Below are 20,051 nucleotides of genomic sequence, written 5' to 3' on the forward strand. Positions count from 1 at the left end.
TTCTCACTACACAGGAAGCCCAGTGTGTGTGTGCTAAAATCCCCATTTCATCCTGGAGACAGATAGAGACAGACAGCAAACGCACAGCGACAATGAAATGAGAAAATAACAGGAAATTATAGACACACAAAAAGTGTTTCTGAAACTTAGGTGAGAAAACAGGTGGAGTTGACACGCTGGGAACGGAGAGAGCGACAAAGGAATTGATGCTTCACGCTTCTGCTTTTTGATGCTGAGATGGCGTAAAAGTTTGAGGAGAGAGAGGTGAGAATGACCATAAATGTTCTTTTCGTTGTGTTATGTTTTTTTTTTTCTAGAGGCAAAAAGAAATGAGTTGTGTGAAAGAGCTGGATGCCTTGAGCATGGAGTCATGTCTTGTGGGGGATCTCGTATGTTTCTTCAAACTGAGGAGCGCCTGCTCTGTTGAGTGTGTCAGCAACAGGGTGCCTGTGTTACTCTGTGTCCAGTCGGGAGTGTGTTTCATGAGGACTGTCACGTTTTGTCCGTTTCGTACAGCTCGCACGTGGAAAGACCCGGGTTCCCTTACTCTTTATTTGACGCCGCTGATCATGACTGCATGGAAAAGGTGTAACCCCCACAGCCGCCCACAGAGAGGTGAATCACAGCTGATGAAACTGATGTTTCCATCGGCAAGATCTCTGGACTGAAACGCTTCAACCCAAGGTATTTATCGTCTTCTACTTTACACATGACCTTTGACACACAGCTCTCCGTTTGAAACCCCGTCTCTAAATAAAAGCAATAACTGTCACATAGAGAGGAGCACGGTTTCGCCCCGATACATTAGCCAGAGGCTGCAACCCGTCACCGGTTTCGACAGACTGCTCAGACGTTCAAATTCACAGCAAAACTCAAAGAGGAAATGAAAGCCAGTTGAGTTACAGTAAAGGCTACTTCAAGTTGACTGGGATAGACAGTAGCTGTAAAGGTGAGAATAAGTGGACGATAAGTCCTGAGGTCAGAGGTCAGTGGAATAAAATGTGTTCTCAGGACTGAAAGTCCCGTTGGGGGCTCTCTCTTTGAATCCAAACAACGTAGACAGACAGACTTTATGCACCCAGATATCCAAACAGACCAGAGACCTTCATTTCATTGCTACATTTTAAATGGCACATGGATCTTTAGTTCTTACAACTTTTCCTTTGTTACTTCGTTACTACGTTCACACAGCAGCCGATGGCTTCTTTTGTCACAAATGTGACCTATATCTGAACTTTTCACCACAGTCTGAATGGGACCAATTCTGATATTTTCACACACTCCAAAAAAATCCTATTCGAGCCACTTTCAAATGTGTAACTAATTCAAATATGTATCCAGTTGTTTTGAAAGCGCCACGGCGCGTTTTATCCGACTTTTACATCATCGATGTGAGACACACCTCATAATTTTACACCAGAAAAAGGGCCAGTTGTGGTGAATCGGGACGCAAACAATGGCTGAAAACTATGATTATGAACTTATGAAAGGAGTCTGCAACACTAAAGCGCATCATACCACAAATCCTGCCACTCTTGGCTCATACTACACATCTAAACAGGCTTCTCTACAAAATTTGTTAGTCCTCCAGAAAAAAGGAATTGCTTTCTTTTTATTAGCTACACTCCTGTTATAATCCTGTAATAATACTGTAAGCTGCAAATGCTGAATAAGCTTTAAAATCCATCCACAAACGGCTCCATCCATCCATTATTACTTCCATAAACAATGTGCTCCTGCGTGACGTCAACATTTCTCTGAAGCGCATGCGGGGTTGCTTTGGGGTCGTAAACCGTTCACACAGAAATCTCAGTGAGGTCGAGTTTAATCAGTAGCATAAACGACCAGGCAAAAGATTTAAAAATAAATTGGATTTCGGCAAAAAATTAAAATTGAGAATCGAGACCTGCTGTGTGAAAGTGGTCTTATATTCGGTCCAATTACCAAAAATCAGACACACAAAAATAGGTTGAAGAAGGATGTTTAGAACGTTAACGTCAATGTGCAACACAACGGCCACTTAAGACAGATCTTAGGTGGAATAAAATATCTCCAGATCAAATCTGAGTTCATAAAGTGAATATTTATGACAATGTATCCAGTGAGGAGGGGGGAGTCAGGAGATATGTTGCCTGAGAGGATTTGCTTGGCACCCTGGAGGGGATTTAAAAGTCAAAACTCAGTCTGCCTGTATTTCACCAAAATACGGCCAGACCACTTGTGGGAAAACCTGAAAATAAAATTGTCTAGATGGACGGTAATTATGCTCCAGTTCTGAGTAGCAAGGCCTCTCACATAGCTGCAGATCATCAGCATAGCAGTGAAAGGTCACGCTAACTGAACGCAAAAGAAGACAGAGAGGAAGGAGATGGGGAGAAAATAGCAATGGGCCAAGCACAGATCGTTGAGGGACGCCATGCCTCACAGCACGGGGAACAGAGAGCTCATTTTTGAAGCTGACATTCTGAGATCTCCAGGACAGATAAGATCCCAACCATGAGAGAACATTTCCATTCACCAATAGATCATTTAATACTTTGATTAAAGCCAATCCTGTGGAGAGGTTTGACCTAAAACCCAACTGAAATGGCTCAAACAAAGTATTTGTTGACAGCTTATGGCACATATGTTCCCTTATGAAAAGTGAAAGTCTCTGACATCCTCAAATTGTAAGCTGGTGGTCCGTGAAGGCGAACACTGAGACAGAGGCCTGCAGGAACTCCCACAGGATGGTCTGCTGTGCCAGTTTACCAACCTTTGAAAACATACACACAATAGGAATATTAATTAATGCGCGGTGCAAACACACCACACCTCTGACAAAAACAAAAAAACAACACCTTGGCTAAAATCGGTGCCTCCATTTGGTGTATTATAAGTACAGTCATATTTAATAAATAAATTAGAATGACTTCTGAAGAGATATTAGATTAAGAGTATCTTTTAGCAGCGAAAAGTAAACATATTTAATCTTAAGTAATATTCTAATATTATTATTCTAAAGTAATATTGTAATCTTAAATGCTATGTTTCCATTAGCTGTAACCAAACAAGTCATAATTATTAGAAATAAAAGCTTTGAAACATCCGTCTGTGTAATCTATAACTGATTTGAAACATGTTAACTTTTCATTAATATTCCAAATGATTAAATATGAGTGTAGTTGGAAAACAAACATTAGCATTAGCTTACCGTGAAAAGTCCAGGCAACCGGAGGACTCCTGAAACTTCAATTAGAAGCCAACTTCAGCGGCCGCTTCGTCCAAACTATGAAAACCCCAACGGTGAAGCTCTGAGCCGCTAACTGAAAGACCTTCTGTCTGAGCGTCCACACCAAAAATAATAAAGTCAGTAGTTATAACACTATTTTCTAATAAAGTTGCTAAACTCCAGCTCACTGATAAGCTGCCAGCCATCTGTCTTCCAGCTAAATGAAGTGTGATGCTAACCAACCAATCAGCAGAAGCTAAAGCCTGATGACACCGCCCCTCATTTGCATTTAACATTTCTTGATGACAACGCAAGTACAAGGAAAAGTAGAAAACGGAGACAAAGCAAGGCAAAAGAACAAACGCTTGTATAAGGAAAAGACAAAACAAAATAATATGCATTTCCTGATGAAAATACATGTTTATGGAAAACGCAAAAGAAAATATATACATTTCTTGACAAAAACGCATATGAAAGGAAAAGGAAAAACAAAATATACACATATTTTTTTGACGAAAACGCACATGTAAGGGAAAGACAAAAGAACAAATTTTCATTTCTTGACGAAAAATACGTTTAAGGGAAAGGAAAAACGAAAAAATTTCAATTTCTGCATTTATTTTTAATTGTGTTAGTTTTGGTCCTCCATACGCATCAGAACGCAGAATAGTGACGTCACTGAGCGTCACTGACCCGAGTGTCAGTGACGCTCGGGTAATATTCATCTCTTAGGTCACATTTGAATCGGACATGTATCGAATACCCAAGTGGCCTGGGCTGCATTCGAAAAGAATCCGACCTGTACTGTTCAGACTGTCATGAAAAGATCAGACACAGGTCTCATTACGGCAAAAATATCAGAATTAGTTTCCACTTCCACTGGTTGGTCTTCTCTCAGTAAGTTGGAAATTTTTTTTAAATAAGAGTTTAATGACTCATAATGAAATTTCAGAAATAAGTTGCCAACCAGCCCGCAGAACTAGAACTAATCGAGATCATCGTCAGCAGCGTTTGGACTTTCTGCAATTTTCCCTCAGATTGTTGATTTTCTCATTGAGCCAAGGCATAAGGTTCTTTTTTGGGGGGGAGCGGGGGGATTCTTTACCGGAGTGCCAGAGTCCAATAGTTCAAAAGTTGCAGTGTTCAAGTTCATGGTGAGGGTGTGTACTGAAGAATCACGGGTAGAGCACTTCAGCCAGCTTCATTTTAAGCAGTGGCGAGGTAACACAGGGAGACATTTTCCCCTTTCAGAAGCCTGGGATGAAGAAATTGAGGTGTCCCTTACATGTTGGCTGGTTTATCCTCACAACAAGTGAACATAAAAATGCCCAACTATCAAACTGTCATTATGAGCAATGACAGAATGTCTGACAATTCAGAAATTAAAAATATCACTATATTTAGCTGGGTGATAAACCACTATGATTAGAACCACATGACAACCTAAGTTGAGAACATGAGGTCCAGCTGATAAGGATCAGATTAGTCCTCAGCACGTTAGATGTTACTAGATATCGACCTTGCGTTTAAGAACGCCAAGTCCCGTTGCCTAGGTTACCAACAATTCAAAACTGAGCCGATGACGTCTGTTAAAAAGGAAGGAGGCTGTTTGAGGACGACCTAAGATCTGATCGGCGCTCGCCTTCCAGAGCGCTGGCCTCCGCACGTGACCACTTACTTGTCCAGGGTTTCCGTTTCGAAAGAATCCACGCTGGGACGCGACGACACGGGTCCTCAGGTACCGACGCCAGGGGCGGTGTGGGGATCCTCCAAATCGCTGTCCGGCGCAAAGGAAGCGTCAGCAGCGAGTCACGGACGTTGAGAAGAGTTCGTCGCTCACACGCCGGCAACGAGCGGGTATTTATCACTCGTAGAGAGACATCAAAGAACACAATACAGGACTGAGAGAGCGAGAGACGCGAAGCCATGACACCCGGCGCCATTTTGATTTGGTAGAAAACGGTTAAAAGAACGGCTTGATTACTTTGACGTCAGTTGAGATTTTTTTCCTCCCACTTAATAAGGATCTTTTTTTTCTTTTGCTAAATTATACCGCTTGTACAACTTGACTGAATGAAAATAATATTAGATATGAATCTGGCAGGAGTATGAATAGTTTGGGACCTAACTGTCTCCAATTTTGAGAATTAATGAAAATGCCAACTTGAATTTGTTTATGTTGAATACTTTAAATATTTTGTATTTATTTTTCTTGCTCTAATAACTGATCAAGTTAAATCTGTACTTACCTTTTATTGTGCGATTCTGTTTTGATTTGATATTAAAGCTTTTTTTTAGTGGCACGTGTGGCAACTGAGACACTTCTTTAAATTCCTCTAAACAGTGAAACCCTAACAAGCAGATTATATCTCTAGCTCTAATCCTCTCCTTCTCTACTGTATCACCTCCTTCCCCCTCCCAAAAAAAGCACTTCAAAAATCTGGGCCAGCAGAGGTTTTGTTTATTCTCTTGGTTTACCCTATTAGTCATTTTACACCCCCTCAAACTTGTTCAGCTAATTTTTGAAAGAGGCCGACTCCGAGCACAGAAACTTCCACAGAGACCTCACGGAGTAATCAGGAAGCCAGCTGCAGCAGTAAAACTGAGCCTATAGGTGAATGAACCAGAGGCCGTTTCCAGGGGATGTTTTACTCTTCCATCTTGCTGCGTGGGATCTTGTACCTTGGAGGGTTTTTTTCTTTTCAGTGTGGTGGTGGCTCGAGCAAACAGCAGAAAGCAGCAGTTTGTCAGCTAAACCAAAATAATATGTATACTCTATTCACTACACAGTACTAGCTTTTAATCACAGCTATGTACAGTTTTTTTTTACTCACAGGTGATGCAATGTTTACTATTTATTGCAGTAAGAAATAATACAAGAATGAAGTGTGCTGTTAGTGTATTTTTGATTCGCTTCTGCCATATGTTGCCAACTTACCAAATTTATTGCCAAATTTAAGAAGTGTTTTGGACTTTCTCCTCACCTTTTTTTTTTAAGTAGCAACTAACAAGTGTAGCATCTTTTACTGGTGTGATTTTTGAAGACTACAGTGAAAGCACGTAGGCCTTTTCCTGACCCCAACACACTCACAGGAGATCCGGTCCTCATGCACCAGTCCCTTCCAGCTGCATTCAGGGCAACAGATGTTCACTGTATCCACGCTGAAAATTTCATATACAAAATGCCGCTGTTTGAATCCCACACAATAAACCTTTTGTAAAATAAATAAATGTCTCCTCAGGTTAAATCCAAGTCTCTTTGCAGAACTTAAAGGAGAATACTTGTTGTATAGGCAGTAGCTTCCTTCATTCGTGCTTTTAACAACGCAGATTCTCGTCAAGCTTTTATAAACATTTGACCTCTTCTTTAATAATGATAACCTGAGAAATCGAACAAGCTAAAACACATGTTGCCAGCAAGTTTGACAAAAGTCATGTCACTCAATCAAGTTGATATAGAACATTTATTAATAGGTAAATATGACAGTGAAAGATCTAAGTAGAAATATACAGGGCAATTTATACGAATCAGAGCAAAGTTAAACATGCTGATACTCCTCAAGTGATACTTAACATTTTATGAGGCCACACTGTAATACTGATGCAAGACTTTAAAAAATGGTAGTTGGATTCAGTATGAGGAACCATGCAACTATAATAAAAAAATGATTTCTTATTACATTGAATATTTTCTTCTGTAGTTAAAAAAAAAATCTGCTTTTATTTAGTACCTGGCCTGCTTATAAAAGTGTAAGACGCTGCATTGTAATGTGATAGATGTTGAATTAACCAAAGGTTTTTAATGCCTCGGATTAATAATAGTTTAATTTGACTAGAGTAAGACTGTCATAAATATGATCATGTTTATAAATTAAACTGCTTATTGTTCTAAATGTTGCTGCCAATTTAAATCTTAAAATATTTAATGAAATTTCCTGAGATACTCTTTCGGTTGGACTGTGGCTGTCACTAAATACAGCTTGTGTTAACTTGTATCATGTTCATTCCAGTGATGTTATAATTGTTGTTGTTATTATATATAGATATGCTGTTTATTGTTGTGGCTTATTGGTTTTGTTTTTTCTCTTCCTGAAGGTTTAGAGACAGACTTGTATTCTTTGTAAGCGCTTTTCTCTCCTCTAGTCTCCATCTTTTCCTTAAAACCTTCCCCACCTTTTTTCTGTGTCGATTCCTAGCTAAATCATTAATTATCTGTGATTAATCATGTTTTTTCGTAAGCAGAGTTCAATTTAACAAACCTGTTGTAGAAAGTGTATGCTTAGAAACATACCTATAACCCCGAGACCACTGTGGTTCTTGCTTAAATGAAGACAGACAACGAAATGAGTGAAGAGCATCAAGCTTAAACGAGCTTAACTTGTACACTTCACATACTGCAACACCCACAAGTGTCTACAGAAAGCTAGTTATTGCTGTTTCCAGGGGCGGTAAACATCTGCAGCTCTGCTCTGTGAAATGTCATCTGAAAGTTTCGCTTGCTTTTATCCCCTCACGTGTCAGAACGCCTGTGTGGGGTGTTGCCCACAGAAGAGATCCCCATCGAATCAAACTGTGCGGGTTCAGGGTAGCGTTGCATGTCCCGCTAACCACGCGCCTGTTCTGTGTAAGCTAACGTGGTTTCGCTGGTGCTTAGACACTTCACACAGGCTGACGGTGGGTTGTTGTGCAAGTGGAGAAGTGTGAAAGCATGTAACATCTACATCTGTTTGAGTTTGCCTTAACTTACTAGACAGGATCCTGATAAAGCACTTTCTCAGGATGAACAGATGTTAGGAATTCAACGAAAACTTCAGTATGTATGACAATGACATCAGTGTTTAATCATTGAAAGAGCTCTTTCTAACAACCTGATGGCCAGCTGGGCTGTATGCAAATCCTGTGGCCAATCGAGGCTGATACCGAAACATCGAGCATATTTCATCTATTAGTGCATGTTGAGGGGCAGGGCCAGTTCAACTGTTTCAACAAACGTATAACTCTGTTCCCAGACAGTGAAGTTCACTTTACATGCTCTCCAGGACACAAGGCCAGTTATAAACCCCAAGCGGAGACAAACTATGTTTCTGCTTTGGCGACAGTGCAACCAAAGCAGTTAAATTTTAGACTTGTCACCTTTCAATCCACTCACTCTCGTCTCTTTCGTCAGACTATCCTCTACTGATCCGAAGACCTGCAAACTATCAGCGTTGGACACGAAGCTCCCCTGAAGACATCGTTCCTCTCGTCTGTAAAGCTGTTGAGAAGCTCCTGGGAATACGGCTCACTGCATGGACTCCTTTCTCCACAACGGACGGCATGGGAGCCCAGATTGAACGTTCAACAAACCAAAGATAGCGTTTCTGATACCAGCCTCCTGCAGACGTCCTCGTATCTTTAAGATGAATGACAGCTCTGGGCAGAACTTTGACCTCACCAACTGCTCTGGGGATGATGCTCTGCATGAGTACCAGCACCAAGTTTACGCTGTGGTGTACAGCGTTATCTTGGCACCGGGGTTGCTAGGTAACGTCCTGGCACTGTGGGTGTTTAGGATCTACATACGGGAAACCAAGAGGGCTGTGGTGTTCATGATGAACCTCGCTGTGGCAGATCTGCTTCAGGTAACACCGCCCCTCTCCTTCTGACTTCCTCCTTTCCTCTGTTCACATCATCTACCTGCGTGTAGTGGATAACATTTAACTCTGTACCCATGAGGATAGTCAACAAGACCTTTGCCAATCTTATTTATGTGATATTATAAGATATATAAGATATCTAGATAGGACAATAAGACATTATGTGTGGTAATACAGATACACTTTATTGTTCCCTAAGGGAAATTCTTTGAGAGCAGAAGTGCAGCGAGTGCAAGATACAAACACAGTAAGATGAAGACGAGAACATACAGTACAGATCATACAGTTCACACCTATTTCAACGATTAAGAACAGCTGTACCATCATCTAAGCGCAAGAACAAGAAACAACAACTAGTGTTACCAACATGGGACAAAATGAGTAGATCGATTAACATACTAACTAGTGAAAGAGCTAACTTTTTTAAAATTGACACTTCTACACATTAGCAATCCTAAGCTGAAGCAATTATGAACTGATGTTTGTTCAGTCTTTTAGAAACAAACTAAAAAGTGGTCATTATTGTTGGCCCTAGGCATAAAACCCAAGGAGGAAAACGATTGGGAGCAGAATATTCTGGACGTATTTCAGAATAAAGTGTTCTTAATGGAGTTATCTACTGTGTTGTGGGTTTTGGATGAAAGCAGATTGTGAGTGGGTGTGCAGCTTTTAAAGTGCTACTTTCCGTCCTAAGTGCTCAGAGCAGATAAAGGAGCTGAAATGAAGCTGAATTGCTTTGACAAACACTTGAAACTGAATTATTGGGAAACAAAACGGAGCAGGACTCACTCAAAATTTGATTGCGGAGCTTTTACATTCATATCTTATTCATCATCTCTCCAGATATAGAGTCTTGGAAAAGCAGTCTTACTCCCCTTTTACCACATTTAGGCAACATCAAACTTTAATGTCTTTCATTGGGGATTTTTCTGTGACAGACCAACCCAAGGGAGTGCAACGTTGTGAAACGGAAGGAAAGGGATTCTGGGTAATCTTTTACAAATTCAATATCTGAAAGATGGGAATAGTGTGCTTATGTTTTCAGCTCCTTTTATTCGGGTACCCCTTAGTAAAATGCAAATGGTTGCTTTCACAAGCTTACAAGTGTTGGCCTGTCTCATGAATCCATAACAGTCTGTTAAATTTTGGTATTGTGACAATGCAAAACATGCAAAGCGCTAACAATTTTTTTGACAACACAGCAGGCAAATGAAATCGCAATGCCTTCTCTGCATGCACCTATTGCAACAGCGGCTGTAAGCGCCGTATGTCAGTGACATCACCCTCTTTGTCACGTTCCCAGGGTTACGTCGAGGTCTTTGACTTCAGCTTTGTGTTTTTTGGGGAAACATGGAATACGATTTATTGGCTGCCATAAAACTGTGCTTTTTAATTGGCATTTAAAAAAAGAATCATCTGCTGATAGATTTAACGATGCAAAAAAGAGGTTATGTTATTTTCCAAAACACGTTTTAACTACAAAGCAGAAAAGTAAGCAGTTGTGCTAAAATGCAGTGCCAATTTTACAAAATGTGCTTTATAAATAAAATTACCTTACCTTACCTTACAAATGATCACAAACATTATGTTGCTGAAAATGTGGAGCAAAAAACTCTAAGGACTCTTTCCCTTTGATATAAAAAAAATAATTATGTCGAACCGCCTTCATTGACGGTCCCTTAACTCACAGATATGAATAAATTATGAAATGTCTCTGTAATTTCTGACTTTTCTGCACAACTGAACTCAACACAGAAACCAGAGCATTAACCACTACTAAAACTTAACAGACTTAAGTCAGAGGTTGTAAAAACCACTGCTAACATCTGCAGCTGATAAATTCCTGATTAAAATTTTCAATATGCCAGCCAGGCAGAGTTAAAATCAGCTGAAATAACCTGCACTAAGCAAATAAGCAGAAGCCTCCTATTACATAATCACTGCATGGGCGATTATACTTAAGCTGGCAAGAAGTTATCTAATCCCAACTGGTGCCAAGAGTAGTTTCCCATTTCCTGTGACCCTGAAACACACGGTCCCTATAGGTGGAAGAGTTGTTAGTCTGGCTTAGAAAGGTCAAATCATTGGCAGCAAGCAGAGAAATCTCAGGAAATTGTAGAAGCGTCTGAAATTGGGCTGAGACCCGTCCAAGAACAACTGAAATGATAGTCGGGAAACATCGTCTTGGAGGAAGATAATGTGGTTGGAAAGAAACCCTGGATGATTGGCGGGATGTCCAGTGGAAGGAAAACAACCGTAGAGCTTGGGGGTTATGTTTAGAGAGCACTTCCACAATGAGAAGGGAACTCAACTCAACGGTGTAGCCGTAAGAAAAACATTCATCCGTGAAGCAAACCTGAGAAAAAGGACTTCAGTTTGCAAAGGAGGTCCAGGTTTGCTCTGTTCAGTTGAAGATGCTTATTGTCTGATGTACAAGCCTGTGGGTTAGGGTAGTGGGGTTGCTGCATTCGGTCCAACAACATTATGTACCCTAAGGAGGAGGTCAGATAACTACTGGTACGTACCGAACAACCAGGCTGCTCCACCAACAAATGTTTTTCTTCCAGGAAAAGCATATCCCAAGACAACAATGCCAGGATTCATTGGGCTTAAGTCGTGAAAAAAAATGGGATGGAAATATGTCTTGTGAAATTGCAGAAGCGCATCAAAACAATATCACTGCGAATGTGAGTCAAAGCTAAATGCAGTCCAGCAAAATGTTAGCATGTGTGACTTTGTTTTGGTGACTCGTAATCAGGTGAGATCATCAGCTGGGGTGGAAATATCTGAATTCCGGTTAAATAATGATAAATAGAGTGGAAATATGAGCAAATTAATGAACTGAGCTGTGATGAAGTTGAAGTTTCAGTAAAGATGCACAGTTTGCAGTGTCTTCATATTCAGAAAAAAAACAACACAACATGATCGTCTCCTCCAAGCTTTCTGCTTTGCTTTTGATTTTATGATAAATTCACTTGTAGTCTAAAGTACACCAAAATCTACTTTTGTTTACTTTTTAAAACACTTGGCTATATACACAGAGTGTTTTTAAATGAAGGATGATCTGGCACAATAATTTTTCAGTTTTCTTCAGTCGAGCTCAAAATAAGCAACAAACCAGCCGGCTTTCATTTAACAAGGACAATCCCTTTTGAAATTTTGGATCTACAATGATAAGGGGTTAATAGAGGAGCCATATTGTGATGACTTCCTGAAGGTGGAGTTTCAGAAAGAGCAGGAGTTTCTTAAAGAGATAGAGGCCCAATTTCAAGGTGTTAAATTCCATCCATCCATCCATCCATCCATTTTCTGTTCACCCTTTTCCCTAATGGGGCCGGGAAGGCGTTAAATTATGAAGTCAAATTTCTTTGAAGTCATCTTTGATAACAACTGAAGGTAACATAGTTACTTGATTGTGCTGTAAATTGATTCTATGTGGCTGGAAAACACATGATGCTGCCCCTTTAACAAAGAATCTTTCTAAACACATTCATAGTCGATGTGATTTTGTGCTCGCTCCTGAACACTTTGCCTCTGTCCCCAGGTGCTGTCGCTGCCTCTGCGGATCTACTACTACTTGAACAACAACTGGCCCTTCGGTCACCCTCTCTGCTTATTCAGCTTCTATCTCAAGTACGTCAACATGTACGCCTCCATCTACTTCCTGGTGTGCATCAGTGTGCGTCGCTGCCAGCTCACCGTGAACCCGCTGAAGTACAAGATGAAGCAGAAAGGAGACATGTTGATAAGCGTGTTCGGCTGGCTGTTTGTCTGCGTGACCTGCACAGCTTTCCCCTTGATAAGGGGCAAGCCAGAAAACCAAATGCAGTGTTTCGCAGAGCTGCCTACGAAAAAAACCGGTGTTTTATTTGCCTCAATCCTGATGACATTCGCAGAACTAATGGGCTTCATCATCCCCCTCATCGTTGTGGTGTACTGTTCAATTTCGACAGTTTTAAGCCTCAAAGAGGTGAAGACAGAGGGCATTCAAGACTTTGGGGAGAAGAAGAAGGCACTGAAGATGGTGCTGTGCTGCGGCACAGTCTTTTTGCTGTGCTTTGCACCGTATCACATCACCTTGCCGCTGGACTTCCTGGTGAAAGCTGCCACTTTGAGGGACTGCGCCACCAGAAACATGATTCAGAGGAGTCACATCATAACGCTCTGCCTCGCCAGCCTGAACTGCGCCTTCGACCCGATCATGTACTACTTCACAAGCGACGAATTCAGGAGGCGGCTAAGCAAGCCCGAGATGCCGGACAATTTTAATTTGAGCAGACGGCTGTCCTGCTTAACCGCACAAGAGGACATAGAGACAAACTAGGCTATGGAAAGACACACGTGCCACAAATCGCTGCTTTTGCTACACATCTGGAAAAAATAAAATGCAGGTCTCTGTAAAATATGGCGAAAATCCAGTGAAAACCTTCTGAACTCTGAAAATTTGGGTCATCGCAAACTGCTTGATCGCCGTCACATGTAAAAACCACCATTCAGTGAGCTGAATAAACGCCACAATATCCAGCGTTTATAAGTCAGTCTTACAATGGTGTAAAAAAAGAGCCATTTTGACTGGATTTTCGACGCACTTTCCTAAGTCACAAACCGGCGTGTTGTTTTGGTTTTATTTTTTTTAGCCAAATGTGTAGGAGCCGATTTGTGTCCATTCCGGGCTTCCGTACCCGTTGCTCAGAAAGGCGGCGTCTTTACAACCACTAATCCCCCAAATAAAATGTGAGCATTCCTTTGGTGAAAATTTAAATTATTTGTGAATATAAGAAAATATACATCTGAAATGTGAAGTCCTTACCCTATTTATATGTAATTAAAACATATTTTATTTTTATTTGGTTGGTCCTTGTTCTGACATCCTCTTATCGGAAAAAAAAAAAAAAAAGCTCTCAGAGAAATGATTTCTAAAAGCAGCAAGTTGGCTAAAATTAGCATTTCAAAAATAAGAACTGGGCAGGCAAGTGTGAATTTATTGTGGGTTTACGCTCAAATTATGCATGAAAATATATAGACGATAACTAATATTTAGATGATTATACACATTCAGCAAACTGCTGGATATTAAATAACTATTTTGATTGGCTAGTTTCTTGACACAAACCAGACTAAGCCACTGCAAAAAACAAAATGTATTTTTTTGTCTAGTTTTTATAGCAAACATCTTAATACTCTTGAAATAAGACAAAACTAACTTACGAGTAGCCAATAAGTCCTTAATATTCATTAAACTAGTTCGACCGGCTGATTATTTCACTTCCAGCATGGGAAATTTGTCTTGTTATAAGTGAAATATATATTTTTTAAATCAGTATTTAGGACTTGTTAACTTGAAAAAAAATCTCCAATATCTAGAAACTAGACCAAAAAATACTTGGGACAGATTTTGTGTTTTTGCAGCGTTGTCCATTTGCTCCCACTAGTGTCGATGTCAAAGTCACAACAAATTTACATTTCTGACCCAATACAGTAATTATAGATTATAGAGCAAAAAAAGCACAATGGCAGTGATACATGATGCAGCAATAACCACACAGGAAAGTCTTGTTTTTAAGCAGGTTAAGAAAAGCAACTTTATTCAACAACAAAAATGAAATTCAGTTCAGTAGTGTCACACAAAGTTGTTTCGTTTTATTCCACAGGATTTGGGTTGGAGAGCAGCCCGTCGTTACTAGCCTACAGCACTTCCTACTGATTGTCTTCCTGTGTGGGATTCACAGAACAAACCACTAAAACAACTCGCAACGTTTCCCTTTTGTTCCCCCTTTTTATGCTTTTTGGCACAAAGCCATTTCAAAAATATTTTTCACATTTTTCCTTTTTCTTTCCATTTCTCAAGGGATTTCCAAACTCAACCGTAACAGTTTTGTGTAAGTAAATCTAAGCAAGTATAAGTTTTCCAGTGAAAAATGTACAACTTCAATGCCACCAACTATAATATCGACACATTACATCTGCTTTTTTATTTCTTCTTTTTTTTTTGTTCAGATTAAAATGAAATACACGAACAAATTCACAAACCAAAGCAGGCGATCAAATAAACATTTTTCACCTTCAAAATAACACGCTACGTTTCCCTTTAGCTTGGTCCCGCCGGTTTAGCTTACGGTCTTCACTAGCTAACATCTAGAAATGCCTCTACACAAACACAATAACCGAAAGAGTTCATTGTCAGTTACACTAAATCATAACACAGCAGGACTGAGGAGTCCCAGCAGCAGCAGGGCACTCTGGGAAATATCTACAAAAAGTGAGGAGTGGCAGCTGTCAGATGTTCGTCCATGTTGGCGACCATGGCGGTAAGACGACGAGTGTGCGTTCAAACGTGCGTGTCAGCGTTACAGCGCGCTGCTAAAGCTCCTCCGGGAAAGGAGGCGACAGGAAACAGGAGAGGCGTCGCACACCTGCTGGGAACGACGGGAATATCAAGCAGGGTGTCAAACAAGTCGCATCTGGGATACAAGAACATCGATAGGGCGGGTCTGCAGGAAGCCACGGCGAACGAAATAGATTCTAACGGAGCAAATGAAACTTAGTGCGTCTAAGGTAACAACAAACAGCAGGTGGTGCGGACTTGATGCAGGTGAGGCGTACGTACAGCGGCGGCGGCTCTGGAACCTAAACTCACTCGACACAAGCTGGGAAGCAAAGGGAGGCGAAACGATTTTGTACAAAAGTAGCTTTCTGCTTTCTGTGCTTCCTGTCGCTGTCGTTCATCCACTCCCTCCATCACCCCGGCTCGCCCGTCCTCTCTCTCTCTCTCTCTCTCTCTCTCTCTATCACTCTCTCTCTATCTCTCTCTCTCTTGCTCGCTCGCCGTTTCCTCATCAGGCCTTGCAGATGCGGGTCTCCGTCACAAACTTGTTCTCAAAGTGGCGGATGGTGAAGCAGTCGTCAGCGGAGCGCTTCTGGATGTTTCCGCCTGACAAAAAAAAACAAAACACTTATAAGTTAATTATGCTTATAAGTAGGCAGGTGTGAGGAAAGGTATTTTCCTCTTTCCACAGATTATTTTAGTAATCGATTATTCTAATGAGTATTCTGATGATTAATCAGTTAATTGAATAAAAAGGTCGACACATTCCACAGATGTTTTTTTCAATTAACCACTTAAGCCTCTTTTTTTACACGATATAAGAAATACATTAATAGACACAAATGAGCAAATAATTCAACTACTTTTAAGAAAAAAAAAAAAAATATTGCCTAAAATGCAGTAATACAGTATTCTTGTAGAGAACACATGATCATTTGTAGCGAAGGTTGCATCTGCTGCTAAACAATACTGTCTACTAGTTTGTTGATTTATTTATTTTTGGATTAATAATTGGAGCAAAAAGTGTTCAATAGGAGATTTTTTTTTTTTTTTTTTACAAAAATTGAACCAGGTGAAGTTAGAAATGTAACATGAGGAGTTCTGGGTAGGAAAACCAGGTTTTTAAATTTAAATGCATAATGTTTATATTTTCTGTACAGCTTTTGACCTAATCACTGCTCAGACTGCGTTGTTCGTTCAGCAAACGGACATTTTTAGAGCCTGCATGCTCCAGTTGACGATCAATCAATGACTAGACATGTTAGCTTCCTATACGAGTCTGAAATGTTTCCAGAAGTGACTTGTGGGCGTCTTATGTTTACGCCCGCAGGAGTTTTGATGTTTTATTTGTTGTTTCCGTCGTCAGTAAAAACAAAACGCCGTGCTCTGGCGTTCAGCTTCCTCTTTGGTTGAAAGGAGCTGTTCAGGTCAGCTTCACAGCCTGAAGCAGGGGGAACCCCATAAAATGGTCCTCTTGCTAAAAACAAGTATGCTGCGTGGCTTGGGGGGTGGGGGGAAACACAGCCGAGCATGATTTGGAAACCTCAAAGACAATATTATACCTCTGGTTTTCAAATACATTTTTTTCAGTTCTTCTATTTGAATGCCAAATAATGTCGAGGTTCTTGTACAGACTTTACAGCAGTCAGGAGTTTCTGGCATAAACAAACAAATCGTTCTGACTGAAGGTGAAGTTTAATGGCTATTTAAAGTCCCTCTGCAACAACTTTAACCGTACAGCGTCTCGCAAAAGCACTTATTGCTTTTGTCACATTATGACCACTTCAGTGAGTTTTACTGAAGTCATGGAACCAGGTTTCACTGCAGTGACGGCTCCAAGTCTTCCTCCCGTCATTTGCAGCTATTTCTGTCATGATAAATTCTGCCGGGTGATAAATTGTCCCAGGAATTATCACGATAAACGATAATATTGTTGTTTTGAGAGGATTTTCAAGTAAAATAATGGTAATCGCATGATCGCATTCTGAAAGATCAATAATCTTTATATTCTGAGTGACATTTGACACCGGAACTGGAAGACGTTTTACATGTTGAAAAGAAATAAACAAAAAAACAGAAACGACAAATAAAATAAATCATGAAGAGTGTAAACAAAACTGTCCTTCAAAAAAAGTGTCCAGTTGAGACCAAAGAGTCAGACTGAAGATTTTTATCGTCCAGTTTTTGGTAGAAATAGAAAAACAATAAATCATGCAAACTGGAATTCTTGAGCTCGATTTAATTTATTCATCTATTTATAGCGACACCTTATGAACCTCAGTCGGATTGAATGGAGAGGACGAAAGTCTCGCTTCAGGCTCAGTTAATTCAGGTCTGGAGTTTGACTGGGCCGTTTCTCGCACATTGATGCACTCCGATCTAAACCATCTGCTTGTAGCTTTGGCTGTCGTCCCAATGTCAAATCTTTAGGGTTTTATTGCTAAGATTACCTGAAGAAAATAATCCCCACAGCATGACACTACCACCACCTTGTTTGTTTGTTTGTTTGTTTTTACTGCACAGCATTTTGCATGTAAATTGACTCTGTAGTAAAAATCCAGCCCCGGTGGCGGTTCGACATTTTTGCTTTCTGCAGTGAACCTGCAGCGCTCGTCGTCCGTACCTGGCAGGTTGGACCGGCGCTGCATTCTGTAAGTTTCCTTTCCGTCACACAGCCGGTGGATGTAGAAACCCAGCGGCTTGACGTCCTCGATGCGCTCGGTGACCACAAGGTCCTCGCGCACCAGGTAGCTGCGGTATGAGTCACTCTGGAGAGAAGAGAGACAGAGCGAGTGAGGCCGCACTATTCATAGCCCGCCCTTATGCGAAATTTAAAAAAAAAATTGTGTCCACACAATACATGCTGCAGAAACACCAAGTCCGGCAAAGCTTCCTATACCAAGCAGAAGTAATGTTTTATTTTAAGTAACCACACTTGCTAAGCACAGTTCCTCTTTTAGGTGTCATTAAGTGTATTTTACAACCCTCAAATCTGTAAAAACATTAATTTTTACATGAAAAAAAGAAAAGAAAAGAAAAACAAAGTGTGCACAAAATACCTCTGAGCTATGTTGTCTGAGTTTGGGAGTTGAGTCAAATACTGTACATGCAAACATCCTGTACAGACTTTTGACTTGCCAATGACTTGCTAATGAAGAACCCTCAGAAAGAGGAACAACAAGGAAAATGTTTTATTTGTTTTTTCTTTTACAACCAAAATGTCCCCAACAGCAGCCATACCATTACACTGCTGTGCCATTTCCCCGTAACTTTTCTACATATTTAGTCTTGTGGAGTTTACAGGAAACAAAATTGATGTGAGGAAGTGTGAAGTCTGATTATTCGATGGTTTAAATATAACAGTTTAAACTTTCATGCATCTTTCTTATGGTTTTATGAGATATTTGTTGCTACATGTGGTATTTTGAGGCATAATCATGAATTTTCTTCAGGTTACATTTTAATTAAAACTGTTCTGACAGTCTCATATTATACAACCACAACATAATGACAGTTTCATGTATATATATATAAACATTCTCATCAAAATGACCTATTGTAGATTTAAATCCTGTATTTTACTTTAATGGTTAAACTGCTACAACCGCATATTTTTAACTAATATGTGCTGATTTTAAGTAACATCGACATGATTTGCAGCTTTAGTCTCTGTGACTTTCATTTAAAACTTCTAATAACTTTATTTGCCATTTGCTGAAATGTTGCTTATGGTATTTAGCTAAAAAAAAAGAAAGTGAAAAATACACAGGAGGAGAAAAAAGAAAGAGGTACAATTGGGTAAATAATCTCATAAAACAGTGAGAGTAAAGGTACTATAACACACCCAACAAAAGTGACTGATCTTAGAAAAATGACTTTTATACCTTAATTATAGAAAATGATGGGATTGCAAGATTATCACCATTTATGAGAAATAAACAGAAATTAGCAGAGCTGAGTTGAACAATTTTACATTTAATCTACTTTGACCAGCAGCTAGTTGGAAGCTCAGAATGTAAGCGCTAGCCAGATGAAGGTAACAGCTAGTGCTGCTCCACTGTTAGCTAGTTTTAGTATCAGTAAGGTTTTCAATAACGGCAAGAGGAAACATAAACATAAGAGGATATTTCAAATGAAAGTTGTTTTTTTTTACTATAAACATGTCTGCTGTTCATTCATACTCAGACTTTCAGCTGGTAACAGAAACAGCAAAGTTGCATTTCTAGCTAGAAATGCTGGCATCCTCAGAGCTAATAGGACAAGCTAGCATGCTAATCATGAATGCTCTTTCAAAACTCAGTTTAAATAATTATTAAAACTCATGGCAGGAAAGCTGAAGAGCTAGACTTAATATAGATCACAGAAATGGGCTAGAATTAGCATGTAAATAAAAAAGATTGGAAATCTGCCACTAAAATGCTGATTTGTGCATCTCCACTTTTTTTTGCTTAAGCTGAACACAGAGTAAACAAAGCAGGAAGTTTTAAGAGTTTTAAATTTTGATTTTGTGTTATTGCCATAGACAGGAAAAGCTAAAAATGACCAAAAAATAAATAAAAATATTTATCAAACAGAAAAATTAGGGTTCAGACACTTTTCCCAAAGTAAAATTCAAGGATTTTCAAGGTCATTTTTCAAACTTCTCCAGCACTGTTAAGTTGTAAGTAGCATACTGCGCATGTGTGAGATGTAAGGAGTGGGAGGCGGGGCTAGATCTGTGTTTTCTTCATTCTGTTGGGTGATGAGCGCGGGAGCGCATGTTGTTAACTGTTTATGGCGACCATTAAAGTGTGGATGCTAACGTCAGCAGAGTGATTATTGAATCAACATTGGTAGCAGAGGATGGCCGCTGCTGGAAATTACAAAGTTCCCCCACCGT

At 40.0% G+C, this 20,051-nt stretch overlaps 2 protein-coding genes across 7 annotated transcripts in view; one reads left to right on the top strand and one right to left on the bottom strand.

Moving 5' to 3' along the window:
- The first annotated feature begins 37 nt into the window (after nt 1-37).
- Nucleotides 38-13,693, top strand: gpr174 (G protein-coupled receptor 174). 2 transcript variants are annotated; one of them, XM_007554766.2, is made up of 4 exons: nt 38-264; nt 517-684; nt 8,379-8,832; nt 12,392-13,693. In XM_007554766.2, the coding sequence occupies exons 3-4, from the start codon at nt 8,611-8,613 to the stop codon at nt 13,169-13,171; spliced, it is 1,002 nt and encodes a 333-aa protein (XP_007554828.1). In that variant the 5' UTR covers nt 38-264; nt 517-684; nt 8,379-8,610; the 3' UTR covers nt 13,172-13,693. The 2 variants fall into 2 exon arrangements, with proteins under 2 accessions (XP_007554828.1, XP_007554830.1); XM_007554768.2 differs by lacking the exons at nt 38-264; nt 517-684 and adding an exon at nt 4,767-5,068.
- A 707-nt stretch (nt 13,694-14,400) lies between these two features.
- Nucleotides 14,401-20,051, bottom strand: part of LOC103139898 (integral membrane protein 2A) — a 23,849-nt gene continuing 18,198 nt past the window's right edge. Inside the window, exons 5-7 of one of the 5 annotated variants that reach the window (XM_016672802.1) lie at nt 17,796-17,940; nt 15,673-15,778; nt 14,401-15,634 (exon numbers count right to left, since the gene is read on the bottom strand). In XM_016672802.1, coding sequence (XP_016528288.1) covers nt 15,684-15,778; nt 17,796-17,940 — 240 coding nt within the window. In that variant the 3' untranslated portion in view covers nt 14,401-15,634; nt 15,673-15,683. Of the gene's footprint in view, nt 15,779-17,795; nt 17,941-20,051 lie in introns of all 5 variants that reach the window. The other 4 variants (XM_016672800.1, XM_016672803.1, XM_016672801.1 and 1 more) reach the window with 4 other exon arrangements.

This window comes from Poecilia formosa, unplaced genomic scaffold, assembly GCF_000485575.1.
Source record: "Poecilia formosa unplaced genomic scaffold, Poecilia_formosa-5.1.2 Scaffold66, whole genome shotgun sequence".
Classification (NCBI taxonomy): Eukaryota; Metazoa; Chordata; class Actinopteri; order Cyprinodontiformes; family Poeciliidae; genus Poecilia; species Poecilia formosa.